Source organism: Macrosteles quadrilineatus, unplaced genomic scaffold (genome assembly GCF_028750875.1).
Source record: "Macrosteles quadrilineatus isolate MER2022 unplaced genomic scaffold, UCM_ALF_1.0 Scaffold_1__1_contigs__length_201487025, whole genome shotgun sequence".
Lineage (NCBI taxonomy): Eukaryota > Metazoa > Arthropoda > Insecta > Hemiptera > Cicadellidae > Macrosteles > Macrosteles quadrilineatus.
This window is the reverse complement of record NW_026542594.1, coordinates 70,297,384-70,317,867: the sequence shown is the minus strand read 5'-3', so window position 1 is coordinate 70,317,867 and position 20,484 is coordinate 70,297,384. Positions and strand designations below refer to the sequence as shown.

Genomic DNA, 20,484 nt, shown 5'->3' with positions numbered 1-20,484 from the left:
ACACAACGTATTATATATTTTAACTTGATCCTGCAGATTGTTGTAAACTAATCAAAAGATTAGTTAATAACTTTTGTTTTGTGAAGTGAGGGTGGTAACAATGTCTAGCACGCTTGCGCCCCTAATCACTATGATCTGTAGTGCCGAGCCCGAGCCTGAGCAAGCCGAGCCAGCATAGTGGCCCAGTGCAGTGGCAATACGATGCGTTAACCCTTGGGCGCTCGTCAACGTCAACATCCCTACAGCCTACTCCCGTATAACCAATGTTCGTTAGCAATTTTGTAACGAAATTGATGCGTAATTCTGAAAAATATTTTAAATTTCATAACAATAATTTCTTCTTATGAACTTCGGAAGTTTTTTGATCAACTATGACTATTTATTTTTATTTTTAGATAGCCTATAAAAAAATTCCTCTTGGCCGTGCGCCCTCTGGGACCTTGCGCCCATAGGCCCGGGCCTACCGGGCCTATTGGGAAATCCGGCCCTGCGGACCTTCCTTCTCTAAAACCATATTGTTCCTTATCTAATAAATTATTTTCCTCTAAGTATTTTGAAAGTTGTATATGCACAACTCGCTCAAAAATTTTTGAAAATGAGCATAACAATGAGATAGGTCTGTAATTACACACTTCTTCTGGGTTACCATTTTTATAACAAGGTTTAATTTTTGATTTTTTTAATTTTTCGGGGAAAATTCCAGAGATAAAAGAAGAGTTTATAACATGTAGTAATGGTAATAATATATATAGACGAGCCTGTTTAATTATTGGCATTGGTATTTCATCCCAGCCAGTGGAAAATTTATTGTCAAAAGAAGTTATAATATTATCCAGCTCTTCATAAGTAATTGGTGAAAGACTGAATTTTGATATCAATTTTTGGGAGGGTGAAATAATATTTTTCGAACCAGTAGAAGATATTAGTTTGGGCAATATGTCATTTTCAACCATCATTGTATAGTAATCACTCGCCTTTGGCTCGCTGGGGGCTCCGCCCCCAGGCCCCCTAGCTGTTAGTCGTCATTAGTAGATTAGAGTTAAGTTGTAACAAAGCAAGAAGTGAAACCGTCAATATTAAGTTATATAAGTTAACTTTGAGTAAGATAACTTCTAGCTTAAGGAACACCTCATAAAAAAATCATTTTTTAAGTTGCGGTAAGTGAGTATGTTAGTCAAGTATTTTTACAATTGAGTTTTTGGTCAAAGGAAGTAATAATATGAGGAGAGAAGGGTTCGTTATAGTAAAAATCGACATTAAAGTAATAACGATTTCATGAATTTATTAGAGGAGATTGATAAGTTAATAAGTTGATAATAGTAAAGTATTATATGAAGTAAATAGATTATAGTAGATATTCAAGTATATAATTACGAAAATAGATTAAGTAAGGTTTGTTTCCCTGTCGGTTAGCCATAAACTTTATGGCATATCCAGTTCCGCCACGAGGAGGCCAGGAAACGTCGGAACCATATTTGCAATTATTTGAATATGTACAAGTTAGTAAACTTTTGTACAAGATAAGTAAATTTATATTGATGTTCATTGATAGGTTAATAAGTTGATAATAGTAAAGTATTATATGATGTGAATAGATTATATTAGATATTCATGTATATATGATGTAAATAGAAAATAGATTATAGTAGATATTCATGACGTATATATTTATGAAAATAGATTAAGTAATGTTTGTTTCCCTGTCAGTTAGCCACAAACTGTATGGCATATCCAGTTCCGCCACGAGGAGGCCAGGAAACGTTGGAACCATATTTACAATTACTTACAAATGTACAAATTAGAGAACTGTTGTATAAGATGAGTAGATTGATTAGTATGTCGATTGATAAGTGAATAAGTTGATAATAGTAAAGTATCATATGAATTAAATAGATTATAGTAGATATTCATGTATATATTTATGAAAATAGATCAAGTAATGTTTGTTTCCCTGTCGGTTAGCCATACAATTTATGGCATATCCAGTTCCGCCACGGGGAGGCCAGGAAACGTCGGAACCATATTTACAATTATTTACAAATGTACAAGTTAGTAAACTTTACTAACTACTTTATACAACAACGGGGACTTTTGATAAGGCATGCCCCCTATCGTACTGCCGATGTTGTCAAGTCACAACGGGGAGTTTTGATTAAGCAGATCCCCTAGCCTACTGCTAATGTCAAATCAGGTTTAGAGAAGGAGATCGCCATACACGATGTTCTTTGCGTATGCGATTCCATCTCGGACACGTTCGGGGTGTACGAGAACAACAATATGGTCTGGATGTCTGACCCTACTGAGCAAGACGTATAGTTGCCCGTGCGTGAAGCAATCGGTCCGTAAATCAACACCGACTGAATCTATTGTCTGACCTTGGCTCTTGTGTCCGGTCATGCAATAGGCCAACATCAGTGGGAACTGACGTCGACGAACACGTAACGGCGAACCCTCGACAAACGCAAAAGTAAAGGTAATCCGGGGAATTCCGATAGGTTGCGTCTGTCCGGGAAGTCTCACTGTAATCAGGCGGTTGGTGATGCCGATTACGATGACTTTAGTGCCGTTGACGAGTCCTTCAGCGATGTTGAGGTTCCTCATAATGAGGCAAACAGAACCGATCTTCAGCCGCAGAACATGGTCTGGTACGCCCTTGCCAGTAGCCGTGTTCAGGAGTTGAACGTCGACATCCAGGCCATCGTCGTTCTCTCTGTCGACTGTGTCGGCGCTCCTCAGCTCGTACAGATGACCGTCGAGGGAGTTCAAGATGTGGTCGTTGATCTCCTTGACGTTCACTATCAGAGTCGAGAGGATTGCGCGTCGCGAACACATATCAGAGTCGAGTAGGACGTTTGCGGGAAAGACGGAATCGACCAAATCAGTCAAAGACGTCACTTGTCTAATCCCGAGCAGCGGAATTAGACTTTGTTCGTTCCGTCCCTCCAAGAAAGTGGTCGAACTGACAGTTCCGTTGCCTACCCTAAGAAGGAATTCGGAATAGGCTGTGGAACTACTAGTCCGATGAGCTGTTGTCAGGGCAAAAATTTTGAAATGCTGCCACAGATGGGAAGCCCGAAGTGAGACACAAACAATGTCAGTTGGAGTACGAGCGTTTACAACGACAGGCGCGATCTGGCGAAAGTCGCCACAACAGAGGAATATTTTACCACCGAATAGCTCACTGGAACGCATGAGGTCTCGCAGGGATCTGTCAAGAACCTCGAAAACGAACCGATGTGCCATCGGGGCCTCATCAAAGACAATGAGCCTTGCGGCCCTGATGAGCTCTGCTCGCTGGGAGCCGTTGGTGATGTTCCAAAAGCCGGTGCCGTCACCGAAGTCGAGTGGCAACCGGAACATGCTGTGAGCTGTAGTTCCACCAGGCATGTTACCCGCGGCGATCCCAGAGCTAGCGACTGCCAGTGCAACCTGACGACAACCTCTCACGTATGCGAGAATGACACGAATCAGAGTGGTCTTCCCATAGCCTCCCGGGCCGTCAAGAAAAATGATTTTCGACGACGTTCCGCTGGCAGGGGCATTGAGAACGGAGGTAACGTACTCAAATACGCGGTTTTGATCTTCAGAGAGCTTTGGCACCCACTCCTCCACAAACACTCTCTGTTGATTTTCACCATGTAAGAGCAGTTCTCTGCCCAACTCCGTCGTGTCATCGTGTACATCGGGGAGGCCATGATCTGCGACGCAAGAACCCTGCCGACGAAGACTCCGATCAATATCGATGAGACCTAGCTTGTAGGCCAGTTCAACATCGAGAGGATTACGCTCTATGTGGTCCTCGCAGATGGAATCACGGAAAGCATCCCACAGGAGAGCTGCAGGAGCCCCCATGTTGCAGAGGATCACAAAGAAAGAACGAAGTCTCGGGCCAGTCATGAAAGTGGCGGCCTCGCGCAGTGCGTAGTGGTACTCCTGTTCGTCTTGCACCAAGCCAAGATGCCGCGCGACCCCTTGAAAAGTGCGGCAGTTTGGTCCACCGCGGGACAGGAGGTCGGCATAACCACGGCAAGATACAGTCATAAGCAGGATACGCAGGTAATACTGTTCTGTCCTGCTCGGTGAGACCCAAAACAGTCTGCACACCTTCTCGCCACGCTGTCGGGCAGTGATAAAATGGACGCCATCGGGGTGCTCGTATATCTCCGCAGTTTTTGGGCGCTTGACATGAACCACAAACGTTTCATAGAACCCCTGATAAGTCAGGTCGTCAAACAGTGAAATACGAGGCCGGTCAAAGTAGATGGTGAGTTTGGAGCTGTTCCTGGCGGCTGCCTCTGCCAGTTGGCCAGGTCTAAACAGGACGGACTGCTTGCCCTCCAGATGGACGGGAAGACATTCAACAGCCGGCTCAGATTCTGATACTGGAAAGTTTAATAAACGCCAGCACGCGTCACTGGCACCCACCATTCTCTTCGTCACGTAATGCTGTACCTCATCATCTTGCTTACTGAAGGGAGTAACTGTGACGTTCTGGAGAGATCCTCCCTTCATAAGATATTTGAAGAGGTACTTAATCACGCGGCGAGTAGACGCCAGCTCCAAATTGATGTGAGCCTCGTATTTCAACATCAGTGCGGGATTATAAGGCACAACCCAACCGTCATGTACGATAATGTTCTTATTGCGTGATACAATTGTCCCCCGATTGGTATAATCTCGCTTGTACTGGACGAATCCCCTCTCGTCGACGTGGGTGGTTTCACAGCAGGGCTTGGGGAAGTATTTGGTGCAGTAACCCTTTGCAGAGTCCCAACAGAGAAAGTCAGTCCTATGATCATTACCACATGGACCGTGGATCATGTGTTTGAGGACCAACTTTCTCAGTCGGCCTCCGGCCTCTTCTTCCGAGGGAATATCCGCGCGGATGATGGAGTCAATTTCGGACGCCTGAACTGGTCCGTCGCCGTCAATCTTGAATACAATGTGGGCGTGAGGAAGGCCCCTCATTTGCATCTCGATGACGTAGACGATATAGACAGAGCGTCCAAACATTGCTCCGCTGCGCAGGTCTCGGAGAAGTTCCAGAAGTTTGATCCTAAAAACTCTGCAAGCAGTGCTAGGGTCACTGCGAGTACCTCCACGAGGGCAAGCTTTCTTGTTTTCCTCCCAAGTCGCGTTGTAAGTAAACGTCAAAAAGAAAGTGGGGGAACCCAGGCGCGATACGATTGCCATAGCGTCTTCGTATTTTACTTTCATGTACCTGGGCCCCCCGGTGAACGAACTTGGGAGGTAGACTTTTCCTGCCTGCACCCCACCCTCGCCTTGGACGGTTTCATCACGAGCGATGTCGTTCAAGACCTGCTGTGCATTCCGAATCTCGTCAACCGGCCCCACCCGCAAGGCACTATCGGTGTTCTTCAGCTGCGTAAACTTAATGTAACGCAGTTTCTCCTCCTCGTACCTCGCGAACATCTCAACCTGCCAAGCTTGTGAGAGACGGCCTAGGTGAGAGAAGCGAGGTTCAGAAAGTAGGAGGCACCGCGAGTACTTAAATTGAGTCAGTTTGGCACCCTTGTTATCAAGGCGGCCAACGTGCCATCCCACAGTGCCTTGCGGGTAAAGTAGGGGATATTGGAAAGGTTCCATTAGGGGGTGTAAAAGATCAATAAATGTAGGTCTATCGGAACCGGATTTCCATATAGTCAGTCTCCGGGGCTCAGTGTCGTTTTCATCATTGCTGAGCACGGCGTGCACTTCGACGCCTGTTTGCCGATCACCGAGAACAGGGCCATGGGTAGACCTGCTTGTTACTTCAAAAGCCAAGTGAGCTGTTACGGAAGGCTCGTTGCTCAATCGACGGTAATGCTCAATGTAAGGATTTTCCCTAGACAGGAAATCAGCAATACCGTCGATGATCTCGGCATCAAGCGATCTACCCATCGCAATGTTACGGCGCTCTTCGCCATCGTCAATATACAGGCGGGACCGATTCACAAACTGAACGTTCCCAGAACGAGTGGTGAACTTTTGTCCTGGGGCGTCAAGATTGTAGACCTGGTGGTACATTCTTCCCTCGATCTTGAAAAAAGAAAGACCACTGGGATGACGATACCCGCCTGACACTTCGAGCGCGCAGAAAGCAAACAGGTCGTTGTACGCACGGGCTCTTTCCAGGAAGAGACGGTCGGAATAAAAGCGTTCTTGCAACGGAGGAATGTCGAGAACATTGAACGCTCCTTCCCCGCAGCACCATTGCTTTCTATTCTTCTCCTCCTCGAAGAGCCGTCCTTGGCAATGACGACATCTGTAAACGTCGTCAACCCAGAGACTGACTTTTTTTAATTTGTATGGTTGTATTTCATTGAGTGGCTCCCCATTCCAAACAGACATGGGGCCATTTTTGACTACGGACCGAGCAAGTGATGCGGGCATAGCGAAGTTCAGACATTTTCGGATTTTTCAGGCGAAAAATCTGAACTCTCTCAGCAGAAGCACCGGGATTACGCAGGTCGTATTGCTGAACAGCCTTTCGGTGCACCTCAGGGTGGGTTTGAGTGTAACGTTGACTGTCATCCCGGAGTTTGTCAGCGTGCGTCTCCCTATACTTCTTCTTCGCCGCATCCACTTGCTCTTCTCGGGTCGTGTCTAAAAGCTTTGGACGACCACGCTTTATTGTTTTTGGTCTACCAGGACATTTGGTTTTCTGAACAACTGTCTCAGAGGCAGATTCTGATAACTGAGTTAAGTCATTGTCCGAACAGTCGACCGTGTGGACAGTTTGAGTTTCGTTGACGGAAAACTTTATTTTTGTGACGGAGTACTGCCCACCGACGAACGCAGAATTCACCAAAATGAGGGAAGCTAGAGAACGAAAACTATTACAGACGAACACCCTAGCCTTATTTCTCGCCTCATCAATGTCTCGACGACGGTTTTCGTTTACCGCGTGGGAATCAAAGAGGTACAGCCGCCCTTGGAAACGCCAAAAAGCGACTGTCACCAACTGTCCCGTAAACAAAAAACCGCTATCAACGGAGTCACCGGGCATAGCTGCTTCCAAAACCGAAGACAAGGAAGAGGTCACCTCATCTAGGCCATCGTTTCGTAACGGATACAACCCGTCCCAAACACAAGAAATTTCTTCGATGGTAACACGATGGTGTGCAACCACGAAGTGCCTGGCGAGGTCCTCAGGGAACAGATACCGGTTAGTGATGCTATGCTCACGGCGAGATAGTGTATACAAGCTATCGCCCGCCATGAGTATAGCGTCAATAGCGTTGGTACTGAATCCGCCGCAGAATGCTTGCCATGCGAGGGCACAGGTTGCATTTGCCATGCATTGAGCGTTGTTGCTCTCGGTAAATCTGGGATCTCCCTGGTGGAACGACCCAGCAGCAACGCAAGAGAATTCCATGCTTACAGAAAATTGCAGCAAAATCGCCAAAATAACAAGTCCAATAAATAGGAAGAAGTGACAGTGAAACTTAATCATGGGTAGCCAAATCCATTAGCAAAAATTAGAGCGAGAACCAAATGACTATACAGCGTTACTGACCTACGCGTTTTGGGGGTCAAGGAGTAAAGTTACGAAAAAACATGTGAAGGGTGAAATGTAAAGTAAACTAAGGAGAATACGAAACATTAATAATATTTGCAAAAAATTATTATTTAGGTACGAAAACATAGCAAAAACCGATAAAAATTTGAAAAAAATTTACAAAATTTTAAAAGTAGGGCGTTTTTTGAAGCTTAAGGAGTGCGATTTTCTGAAAACGCCTAAGAGGGTTTTGTAGAAAATTTAATTCCTGTTCCTGGATATACTGTCAAATCTTTTCTAGCTCTTACCGTTTTCGAGCTACATCCGGTTGAAAAAAAAGTGTTTTTTCGTTTTCAGAGGTCCGCCGTTTTGGATTTTTGGGTGGGTTAAAATTTGAAAATGGGACTTTTGCATATTCCACCGGTAATGTAAGATCTTTTACTACAATACTACGCAAATTTGAAGTCTCTAGCACGTTTCTAAGTGGTTCAGATGGGAACACGAAAGTCGGCCATTTTTAATGTTATTCCCCATAAGAATAACATGGGGGGGGAATTCGAATTTTCGGGGGGGTTAAAATTTGAAAATGCGACTTTTTGGAATTTTATGGGTGGTTTGGGCACTAGACCTACAACCACCGAAAATTTCAAGTCTCTAGCTCATCTAGAAGTGGTCTAGAATTTGTATCCCCAGTCAGTTACACATCGGATTGTATAGTATTTAGACTCGCCTTGTGCTCGCTGGGGGCTCCGCCCCCAGGCCCCCTTTTAATAGTAGCCGTGATGAGAAATGTTCACGGGGGACAGGATGTTGTCCGAAAACATTTTTGCGTAAAAGACGTAGTGATAACTTGGCGGTTGCGAGGTATTCCATAGAGGGGTTGTTAAGTGCAAACCAAACCAGTCTTGGCATGTTAGAGTTAGTAGGGCCGGTGCTATGATGAATTAAATTTGCTAAGTCACAACCTCTAAAACTTTCTTCACATCAATAAGCATCGATATAAAGTCTTAGGAGTAAGAGTGAGGTAAAATAATATTTTTAAATAATCTTAGGCCCCCTTCGGGGGCGGGGGGTTGGTAAAAATTATCGACATGAAGAATGGACCCCTTGCGCAGTAAAAATCACCAAAAATAGGGAAAAAAGGTAAAATTTCAGGTTTAAACACGAATTTGGGGTGGAGATGGGAAAAAAATTAAACTAAACGCATGGCTCAATCATATCCTGGTTAAAGTTCGTTCGCTACGCTCACTCACCTTTAGGTGTGAGCTCGTTCGCTGCGCTCTCTTGCCATCAGGTTAGCTCGTTCGCTACGCTCACTCACTTTTGGGTTGGAGCTCGTTCGCTGCGCTCACTTGCCTTCAGGTTAGCTCGTTCGCTACGCTCACTCACTTTTGAGTTGGAGCTCGTTTGCTGCGCTCACTTGCCTTCAGGTTAGCTCGTTCGCTACGCTCACTCACCTTTAGGTTGGAGCTCGTTCGCTACGCTCACTCACCTTTTGGTTGCAAATTAAGACAAACCTTTACAAAAAGTTTCAGCTCCGTAGCTACTCTAGAAGTGACAAAAGTGTTTTTTTCTGTCACCAAACGCCCATATTTCACCTACTGACGTTTACGTCTAGTTTGCCTGTCGACGCATGCTAATTCTCCATAAGAAAATGCTTTAAAAATCATCTTGTCAATTGGAAATCCGCCATTTTGAATTTTTTGTGGGTTTAAATTATTGAGGGTCACTCTAGGGACTTTCCTTTCAATGTTGGGAGCATAAAAAGTAGAAATTTATATACGAAAAGTCGTTTTAAAAATTAAAACCACGTAAAAAATAGAGGATTTTCACAATTTTTGGAGCTAGAACGTTTTTTGAAGGTGAAGGAGTGCGAATTTCGATATGACGCCTTCTCCGAAAAACTGTCTTGTAGACAATTTCATTGCGAACCTACGATTTTTCCTCAAATCGCGTCTGGATCTTACCGATTTCGAGCTACAGCTGTTAAAAAAAACGTGTTTTCCAAAAATAGGGTTTTTTAATTGATTTTTTTGGTGGGGTTGAATTTTGAAAATGGGGTTTTTACGAATTTTGCTGGTAATGTAAGATCCCGTACTAAAAAACTACAAAATTTCAAGTCTCTAGCTCGTTTCTTAACGGTTCAGATGAGCGTACGAATGTCGGTATTTTTCAATTTTATTTCCCGAAAGAATAACATGTGGAGGGAATTGTCAATTTAGAGGGGGTTGAAAGGGAAAAATGCGACTTTTCGGAATTTTCCCGAGCGGTTGGGCCCAAGACCCACGTGCGTGCCAAATTTCATCTCCCTGGCACGTCTAGAAGTGCCCAAACATGCCTGTCAAAACATGCTAATTTTCCATAAGAAAATGCGTAAAAAATTACCTTTTTGATTGAAAATCCACCATTTAAAATTTTTTTTCGTAAATTAAAATTATGGAAGGTCACTTAAGTAACTTTTCCCTTAATGTTGGGAGCATAAAAAATAGAAATATATATACGAAAAGTCGTTTTAAAAATTAAAAACACGTAAAAAAATAGAGGATTTTTACAATTTTTGGAGTTAGAGCGTTTTTTGAAGCTGAAGGAGTGCGAATTTCGATATGACGCCTTCACTGACAAAACTGTCTTGTAGAAAATTTAATTTCGAACTCACGATTTTTCCTCAAATCGATTCTAGCTCTTACGGTTTTCGAGCTAGAGCCGTTTTAAAAAAACATGTTTTTCCGAAAACCGAAATTTTTATGGAATTTTTTTGGGGGGGTAGAATTTTGAAAACGGGGTTTTTACGAACTTCACCGGTAATGTAAGATCCCAAAGTACAATCCTACGCAAATTCCAAGTCTCTAGAACGTTTCTAAACGTTTCAGATGAGCGTACGAAAATCGGTGTTTTTCAACGTTATTTCCCATAAGAATAACATGGGGGGGAAATTGTTAATTTAGGGGGGGTTGGAAGGGGAAATTGCGACTTTTCGGGATTTTCCCGGGGGTTTGGGCACTAGACCTACAAAACGCCGAAAATTTCAAGTCTCTAGCACGTCTAGAAGTGGTCTAGAATTTGTATACCTTATCAGTTACACATCGGGCTGTATAGATTATAGACTCGCCTTGTGCTCGCTGGGGGCTCCGCCCCCAGGCCCCCTTTTTTGGTTGGGGGATAGTTGCCCCCAGGCCCCCTTTTAATAGTATCCATGATGAGAAGTTGTCACGGGGGACAGGATGTTGTTCGGAAACATTTTTGCGTAAAAGATGTAGTGATAACTTGGCAGTTGCGAAGTATTCCATAGGGGGGTTGTTTAGTGCAAACCAAACCAGTCTTGACATGTTACAGTCTCGATGTAGGGCCGGTGCCATGATAAATTAAGTTTGCTAAGTCACAACCTCTAAAACTTTCTACACATCAATAAGCATCGATATAAAGTCTTAGGAGTTAGAGTGAGGTAAAATAATATTTTAAAATAATCTTAGGCCCCCTTCGTGGGCGAAGGGTTGGTAAAAATTATCGGCATGAAGAATGGACCCTTTGCGCAGTAAAAATCACCATAAATAGGGAAAATAAAGTAAAATTTCAGGTTTAAACACGAATTTGGGGTGGAGATGGGAAAAAATTAAACTAAACGCATGGCTCAATCATATCCTGGTTGAAGTTCGTTCGCTACGCTCACTCACCTTTAGTTTGGAGCTCGTTCGCTGCGCTCACTTGCCTTCAGGTTAGCTCGTTCGCTACGCTCACTCACCTTTAGGTCATGGCTCAATCAAATCCTGGTTGAAGTTCGTTCGCTACGCTCACTCACCTTTAGGTTGGAGCTCGTTCGCTGCGCTCACTTGCCTTCAGGTCAGCTCGTTCGCTACGCTCACTCACCTTTAGGTTGGAGCTCGTTCGCTGCGCTCACTTGCCTTCAGGTTAGCTCGTTCGCTACGCTCACTCACCTTTTGGTTGCAAATTAGCTATTGTCATAATAGTAACAAAAACTACATTTCGGGACTTTGTGGGTGGTTTGGTACCCAGACAAACCTTTACAAAAAGTTTCAGCTCCGTAGCTACTCTAGAAGTGACAAAAGTGTTTTTTCTGTCACCAAACGCCCATATTTCACCTACTGACGTTTACGTCTAGTTTGCCTGTCGACGCATGCTAATTCTCCATAAGAAAATGCTTAAAAAATCATCTTTTAAATTGGAAATCCGCCTTTTTGAATTTTTTTGTGGGTTTAAATTACTGAGGGTCACTCTAGGGACTTTCCTTTCAACGTTGGGAGCATAAAAAGTAGAAATATATATACGAAAAGTGGTTTTAAAAATTAAAAACACGTAAAAAAATAGAGGATTTTTACAATTTTTGGAGTTAGAGCGTTTTTTGAAGGTGAAGGAGTGCAAATTTCGATATGACGCCTTCTCGGACAAAACCGTATTGTAGAAAATTTCATTGCGAACCTACGATTTTTCCTCAAATCGCGTCTGGATACCGATTTCGAGCTACAGCTGTTAAAAAAAAACGTTTTTTCCAAAAATAGGGGTTTTTAATAGATTTTTTTGGTGGGGTTGAATCTTGAAAATGGGGCTTTTACTAATTTCACCGGTAATGTAAGATCCCTTACTACAAAACTACAAAATCTCAAGTCTCTAGCACGTTTCTTAACGGTTCAGATGAGCGTCCGAATGTCGGTATTTTTCAATGTTATTTCCCAAAAGAATAACATGGGGAGGGAATTGTTAATTTAGAGGGGGTTGAAAGAGGAAAATGCGACTATTCGGAATTTTACCGAGCGGGTGGGCCCAAGACCCACGTGCGTGCCAAATTTCATCTCCCTGGCACGTCTAGAAGTGCTCGAAAATGCCTGTCAAAACATGCTAATTCTCCATAAGAAAATGCGTAAAAAATTACCTTTTTGATTGAAAATTCGCAATTTTAAATTTTTTTTCGTAAATTAAAATTATAGAAGGTCACTTACGTAACTTTTCTCTTAATGTTGGGAGCATAAAAAATAGAAATATATATACGAAAAGTCGTTTTAAAAATTAAAAACACGTAAAAAAATAGAGGATTTTTACAATTTTTGGAGTTTGAGCGTTTTTTGAAGGTGAAGGAGTGCGAATTTCGATATGACGCCTTCTCTGACAAAACTGTCTTGTAGAAAATTTAATTTCGAACTCACGATTTTCCCTCAAATCGATTCTAGCTCTTACGGTTTTCGAGCTAGAGCCGTTTTAAAAAAACATGTTTTTCCGAAAACCGAAATTTTTATGGAATTTTTTTGGGGGGGTAGAATTTTGAAAACGGGGTTTTTACGAATTTTAATGGTAATGTAGGATCCCATAGTACAATCCTACGCAAATTCCAAGTCTCTAGCACGTTTCTAAACGTTTCAGATGAGCGTAAGAAAATCGGTGTTTTTCAACGTTATTTTCCATAAGAATAACATGGGGGGGAAATTGTTAATTTAGGGGGGGTTGGAAGGGGAAAATGCGACTTTTCGGGATTTTCCCGGGGGTTTGGGCACTAGACCTACAAAACGCCGAAAATTTCAAGTCTCTAGCACGTCTAGAAGTGGTCTAGAATTTGTATACCTTATCAGTTACACATCGGGCTGTATAGATTATAGACTCGCCTTGTGCTCGCTGGGGGCTCCGCCCCCAGGCCCCCTTTTAATAGTAGCCGTGATGATAAATGTTCACGGGGGACAGGATGTTTTCCGGAAACATTTTTGCTTTTTGCGTAAAAGACGTAGTGATAACTAGGCAGTTGCGAAGTATTCCATAGGGGGGTTGTTTAGTGCAAACCAAACCAGTCTTGGCATGTTAGAGTCTCGATGTAGGGCCGGTGCTATGATGAATTAAATTTGCTAAGTCACAACCTCTAAAACTTTCTTCACATCAACAAGCATCGATATAAAGTCTTAGGAGTAAGAGTGAGGTAAAATAATATTTTAAAATAATCTTAGGCCCCCTTCGGGGGCGGGGGGTTGGTAAAATTATCGACATGAAAAATGGACCCCTTGCGCAGTAAAAATCACAAAAAATAGGGGAAAAGGTAAAATTTCAGGTTTTAACACGAATTTGGGGTGGAGATGGGAAAAAAATTAAACTAAACGCATGGCTCAATTATATCCTGGTTGAAGTTCGTTCGCTACGCTCACTCACCTTTAGGTTGCAGCTCGTTCGCTGCGCTCACTTGCCTTCAGGTTAGCTCGTTCACTACGCTCACTCACTTTTAGGTTGGAGCTCGTTCGCTGCGCTCACTTGCCTTCAGGTTAGCTCGTTCGCTACGCTCACTCACCTTTAGGTTGGAGCTCGTTCGCTGCGCTCACTTGCCTTCAGGTTAGCTCGTTCGCTACGCTCACTCACCTTTTGGCTGCAAATTGGCTATTGTCATGAATTAAAAAAAAATTAATGGGGATGAAAGAGAGGGGGTTGGAATGGGATTGGAATACGTTAAAAATCGTTAAAAACTACCTTTTTGATTGAAAACCCACCATTTTTAATTTTTTTTGTACGTTCAAATTATAGAAGGTCACTCAAGGGACTTTGTTTTCAACGTTGGGTCCATAAAAAGTACAAATATATGTACGAAAAGTCATTTAAAAAATTAAAAACATTTAAAAAATCAAGAGTTTTTAAAATTTTTGGAAGTAAGGCGTTTTTTGAAGGTGAAGGTCTTTGAGAAAAGTGTCTTGTAGAAAATTTAATTCTGAACCTACGATTTTCCCTCAAATCCTTTCTAGCTCTTACCGTTTTCAAGCTACAGCAGTTTTAAAAAAACGTGTTTTTCCCAAAAAAACTAGGGTTTAAAGGGATTTATTTTGGTGGATTTCGGTTGGAAAAACTAAATTTTGGGACTTTCTGGGTGGTTTGGTACCCAGACAAACCTTTACACAAAATCTCAGCTCCGTAGCTACTCTAGAAGTGACAAAAATGCTTTTTCTGTCGCCAAACGCCCATATTTCACCTACTGACGTTTACTTCTAGTTTGCTTGTCGTTACATGTTAATTTTCCATAAGAAATACGTTAAAAAACGATCTTTTTAATCGAAAATCCGCCATTTTGAATTTTTTTTAGTAGGTTTAAGTTATAGAAGGTCACTCTAGGGACTTTCCTTTCAACGTTGGGAGCATTAAAAGTAGAAATATATGTGCGAAAAGTTGTTTTAAAAATTAAAAACGCTTAAAGAAATAAAGAATTTTTAAAATTTTTGGAAGTAGAGCGTTTTTTGAAGGTGAAGGAGTGTGATTTTCGAAAAACGCTTAATAGTGTCTTGTAGAAAATTTAATTCCAAACTCACAATTTTTCCTCAAATCGAATCTAGCTCTTACCGTTTTCAAGCTACAGCTGTTTTAAGAAAACATGTTTTTCCCAAAAAAGGGCGTTTTTAATGGAATTTTTTTGGGGGGGTTCCATTTTGAAAATGTAACTTTTTGGGATTTTGCTGGTGCTTTGGGACCTAGAAGGACCTCCACAAAAAATTTCAGCTTCCTAGCTATTCTAGAAGTGCCCAAACATTTGTATACCTGATGAATCAGTGAGTCAGTCAGTTACACAAGCGGCTGTATATAATATAGATTAAAGAGATGACAGACTTCTTCAACGTCCGTGCAGTTATTGGCTTTAATATATGGTAAACTTAAACTTTCACCATGGCTTGGTTTATGATTTGCTCCAACTTCCCTATTTACAATATCCCATGTAGTTTTACTAACATTTCGTGATTTTTCCAATAAGCTATGATAATAATTACATTTAGTTTCAATGACTTCTTTTTTTAGTTCTTTCTTTTTTTTTATCAGAATATTTTGAAATGATTTATCTTTAACATTTCTAGCAGTATTACTCAAATCTAAAATATCTATTCTTTTATTTATAATATCATCTGTAATCCAATTACTATTTCCTCTGGTTAATCTACTTTTAACCTTAGGAAAACAAACATCAAAATCATACTTAATTATATCAAAGAAAATGTCAAACTTATTATTAACAGGTGCATTAAACACATTAATCCAGTTTTCACTTTCTAATAGTTTACAAAACTGAGCAATGCTATCATCAGTAAATTTCCTACGGTATGTTACAATTGTTTTTTGGATTTTTGAAATTTCTATACTGTTATCAGTAATTACACACAGCTGAGCATCATGGTCAGACAATTCAGTAATTATTCCTGAGACTTTTATTTTGCTCTTGGCTATATTAGTAAAAACATGATCAATTGCACTCTTCTTTGTTTTGCAAATTCTAGTTGGGAAATTCACCAATGCTTTTATATGGTTAGAGTTTAAAACATTAAACAACAATTTTTTATTTTTTGATTCCTCCAACACATCTTAATATTCACATCTCCGACAACCACTATGTTTTTATAATTTCTATTTAAAATTTCCAATAGTAAATCAAATTTTTCTAAAAATATTTGGTCATAACACAATTTAGGAGTTCTGTAAATACCAGCTAAAATAAAAGAATATTTTCCTGCTCGTACTTTAACCACACAACACTCAAATTCTTTGTCTTGAACCAAACTCGTTATTTCTGTTAATTCAAGAGGTTCTACTTTGAGTGCTGATCTGGCCAAAATTAATACACCACCTCCACATGTCAATTTTCGAGTATAAAAAGATTTAACTGTCATATTTTTTATATTCAAACGATTTATTTCATTTTCTTTCATTTTATGTTCTGTCAGTACTAATAAATCTACTGAAATTTCATCTAGTAAGATAGACAACATGTCTAGTCTGGAGGGTAGGTGCTGGATATTTTGGTGTAGGATACTAATTTCGTTATTACTATTTTGATTGCAGTTTGTTTTACTTTTATTGTTTTGACGGAACATTGATGCGGTAGTAGGATTTTGTTGTTTTATGTGTTTGGAAGTTTTTTGGAAAGATTGCAGTTTAAACTATTTAAGCCATTTGAGAGAAGCTGTGCAACATCAGAATTACAGATTTGATCGTTCATTAGGATAGTATTGGAAATTATACTATTTACATCAAAGCTACTATTTACACGAGAACTATTTACATTATTTAGACTACTTTTTTCACTGGCACGGTTACTCTGCTTTTCCACTTCACTTGACACACACTTCACCGCCTCGCTGTATTGGAGATGGCCAGAGGCTAGGACGGGCTGCTGATTTGATTGCGAAGATACTGGACTAGTAGAAGTCAGGCATATCTCATCTTTCTGTGGTTGTCCGTGCAATGTGTAAGTGACAGGACGTTGCTCTGGTGTCGACCATCCTCGCCATGGTGATGTGTCAGAGATAACAGACAAGTTTATGTCCGGTGTCAGGTGAAGTGGGAGCTCATGAGGAGTGTCCGCTGCTGATTGTGTCTCCGGGTCAAACATTGTAGAGCAGAGATCAATTGTGCTGCTTTCTGGATGTGGGGAGGAGGGCTGTGAGGTTGCTTTGTTGTCCAGTCCAATCAGCTGTTTCATCCTTTCAACAAATTTTGCAGGTGACATTCCATTCCGTAGCCTACTTCTAGAGGTGTCATTAGAAGTCACTATAACCACTGAGGCTCCAGTACTGTTGACAAAGTTTGTGATGTTAGAGATAAAGTGTGAAGGCCGAATACAATCACGCACACAGCCCATGGGGGAGCATATGAGGGTCTTGAATTTGCCTTGTTTAAAGTGACGGGTCATTTGATTAAAAGCTGCGTCATAAATTCTGTCATAATTATAAAAGTTATTAGAGTTCATAAAATACTGTGGTTTAGTGACAAGTCCATATACGCCAGCTCCACTCTTTGATTTTTGAAAAGTTAAATTTTTGTCACACAGGTCAGTTGCACAGGGCTTGCCAAACTTTTCTTTAAAAATCGTAGCAACTCCTTCACTCATGTTTTTTGCATGTCCAAAATCTGCTGAGATGCAATGAGCAAAAGCCACATCTGAGTTGTTATATGTGTCTATTGCAGATCCCATGTCAACTTCCATTATTCTGACAGAGCTAGATAATATCTGAGGTGGATGACTTGAGTAGTGGTTTTTGTTTAAAACAAAGTCAGCGATTCTCCTGGAGAGAACTCGTTTGCCAAATTTGTTTAGATGCTGGCCGTGACGAGTGAAAAGGTGCCTATTGAAATCACTTACATTGATCAGATGCAAGCTATCTAGTTGTTTGAGTTCACAGTTTATTTTGTAAATTTCTTTATTAATCACACAGTCCGATGTCAAGTCATGTCTTTGAAATTGTGTCACGAAGACTAAGTTGGTGTGCTGATTTGCTGCGACAAATTCCTTGAATTTTCTCAATATACACCTTGCCGGTTCCCGGTTGGAGTAGGTGACATCACAAATATTGTTAGCACCAGCAATGACTATAACCGTGTCCTCATTTGAGAATTCTTGTGTCATGTTGGAAATGTTGTTCAATATATAATCAACAGAAGCACCCGAGTTAGCACACGCAAATGATTCATAGTCATTCGGTAGTATTGGCAATAAGAGGTTCCCAAGGTCCTTTCCATGGCTATCAGAAAATATGTAAACCTTTTTTCTGCGCTTTAGTACAGGGATAGCTTCTGATTTGTTTATATTTGCGGCACAGTTTTTGTTTGGTTTTAAATGGACTGGTCGTCCTTTATTATGATGAGCTTTCAATGGTGATATAGTCCTGATATATTGTTTCTGTTGTTTTTTTGGCTGTTGTTTACATTTTAGATCAGTAACTAAGGAGTTAGCAGTTGCATAAGATGAGCTGTTCTGTAGATCGTTAGACAGTGCACTATATCTGTTAGATAATGTAGGTCCTGGGGGATTTTCTAACTCAGGTCCAGATGGTTTACAACTTTTTTTGGGCTGTACAAAAGGATACTCTGAAATGGGAGCAGTCTTCTGAACCATCAAGGCTTTTACAGTTTTTGCGTCAGTTGTATTACTCAGGATGTAAGTTAATGAACATCTTTTTTTTATGCAATCCAGTTCATCAAAGTGTGGAATTGAAAAGTTGGCAAAATCACAGTTATCTAGGTCCATCTGTAGAATGTGTTCAATGGCTAGTATCATAAAAATACCACAGTCATATGCATTGTTTTGAATTGGACCTTGAACAACATTGAAATCATATCTATCTTTTGAAAAGAAATTGATTACTTTGTTAGCAATGAGCTTACTTTGTTCAATGTTTTTTGATGGTATAGAATCATAGTAATAAAAGGTATTTATGTCATGCTTAAATACTAGCAGACTCCAATGAGAACCACCTTCACTCTCAAAGTTAATTGAGTCATTTACTGGGATAATGAGAATATTTTTACTTGGCAAATTCAGTGGCTGTAAAAGGTGATCTGTATTTATCAAGGATTTCAATGCATGACTGATAAGTGGGTTCAGTATATAAGCATTTGCATTCGACCCTGATATATGATTATTTAATTTATCAAAATACTTGTTTAAATGTTCATCAGTGAGCCATACAGGTTGGATCAAATTATTTTGCAACTTGCTACTCAAATTCTGTAATGAAACTGAAAGCAATTTAATTTGTTCATTTGCTTCCAATAATTTAGCCTGCAGTTCATGGTGTTTAATTTTTATCTCCTCTATTTCCTTGTCATGTATAGTAGAAGTTAAGTTTGCTGTGGTTTCATTTACCTCAGTCACAGGTTCACTAATTACTTCTTTAATGTCAGTTTTTGAGTTATTTTTTGTGACATTAATCTTAGAGAGGTCAGCTTTTTTCCTGGTAATTGATCTTGTTCTAATTAGAGGACTTTCCTTTGATTTGTTTAGAACATTAGTACTTTTATTTACAAGAACCATTTTAGGCTTAAATATTTGTAATTTTAAGACATATATTTTAATTAGCTAAAACGTTTAAAGGCTATATTTTATCAGGCTACTCAGTTCACCTGACGATAAAACATCTTTTTATGAAGGATAGTTAGCTTTTTATGAAGGATATATATATCAACCAAATCAAATTAAACAACCGTAAATTAAATCAAATTAAAAAACAACAACGTATTTTTAGTTCTCAAAATGTAAACAACAACAATAAAAATCCTTGTAGTAATAATGTAGTAAAATAAATAATAATAATAATGGGTTAAATTACCTAATAAAAGTCCAGAAAAAAATGTAAACAAACAGACGACACTAGTCCACCTGAGTTACTTGGAGAACCTGACCTTGTCCAGTCTTATCATGAGATTTGCTCAACCAGGTCTTATCAGGATATTTGTGCAACTAGTTATCTATCACATTCCAACTGTGCTGGACAGATAACGTCCTGGATTTTCACTATCACCAACTATTTCACTCTACGTTTTTCTGAACGAAAAGAGGTATGTTAATAATTCACTTTTAACTGATTAAAAATAGATTTTGTAGGCTAAAAATAACTATTTTAAAAGATAAAGGAGAGCACTTCTAAAGATTATTTTAGCTATCCGCCATCTTGATGACGTCCATTGATTGACCTATGGTCAAAAACATGTTTTACCTTCCCCGTAGTAGCAAACCTAAGCACTCGTTAAATCTAATGTTAATCTATACTATTATATAAAAATCTAATGGTGTCTGTCTGTATGTGTATTACTAATAGGTGCAAAAACTACTGAACCAACTGGGCTTAAATTATACAAAAATATAGCTACCATACCAAGGGCCATTATAGGACTATTCACATTTCGATACTGACCGTAGGCTTTGCCCCTTTGGCTTTAAAAATTCTGAGGTGAACATTTTAAAAGTAAATATTGATTGGTCTCCATGGCTGTGATGAGAACACTAACAATGTTTGTTTTTGCTTTGACATTTAAATGTAAACAAGAAGAACTGCTAAACTGCATATTTCACAATTTTAGACAGCTGATACAAAGAAATTAAATATAATATTTTCCATAACTATGAGGTAGGTTTATTTTAATCTAACTTTTTATCATGGATTATTTATTCTAAAACTATGTCAATGATTATAGAAAAAAAAGATTCTATAACCGTTGCTGTATCAACTCAAGGCCCCACTCAAAGTGTC

The 20,484-nt window shown here is 40.1% G+C and overlaps 1 protein-coding gene across 1 annotated transcript; it reads right to left on the bottom strand.

The window, feature by feature from the left end:
* Window positions 1-2,193: 2,193 nt before the first annotated feature.
* On the bottom strand, window positions 2,194-7,378 carry LOC128997910 (uncharacterized). Its single transcript, XM_054423736.1, has 2 exons — window positions 6,408-7,378; window positions 2,194-6,265 (listed from the first exon to the last, which is right to left on the bottom strand). The coding sequence occupies exons 1-2, from the start codon at window positions 7,376-7,378 to the stop codon at window positions 2,194-2,196; spliced, it is 5,043 nt and encodes a 1,680-aa protein (XP_054279711.1).
* Between the last annotated feature and the right edge of the window lie 13,106 nt (window positions 7,379-20,484).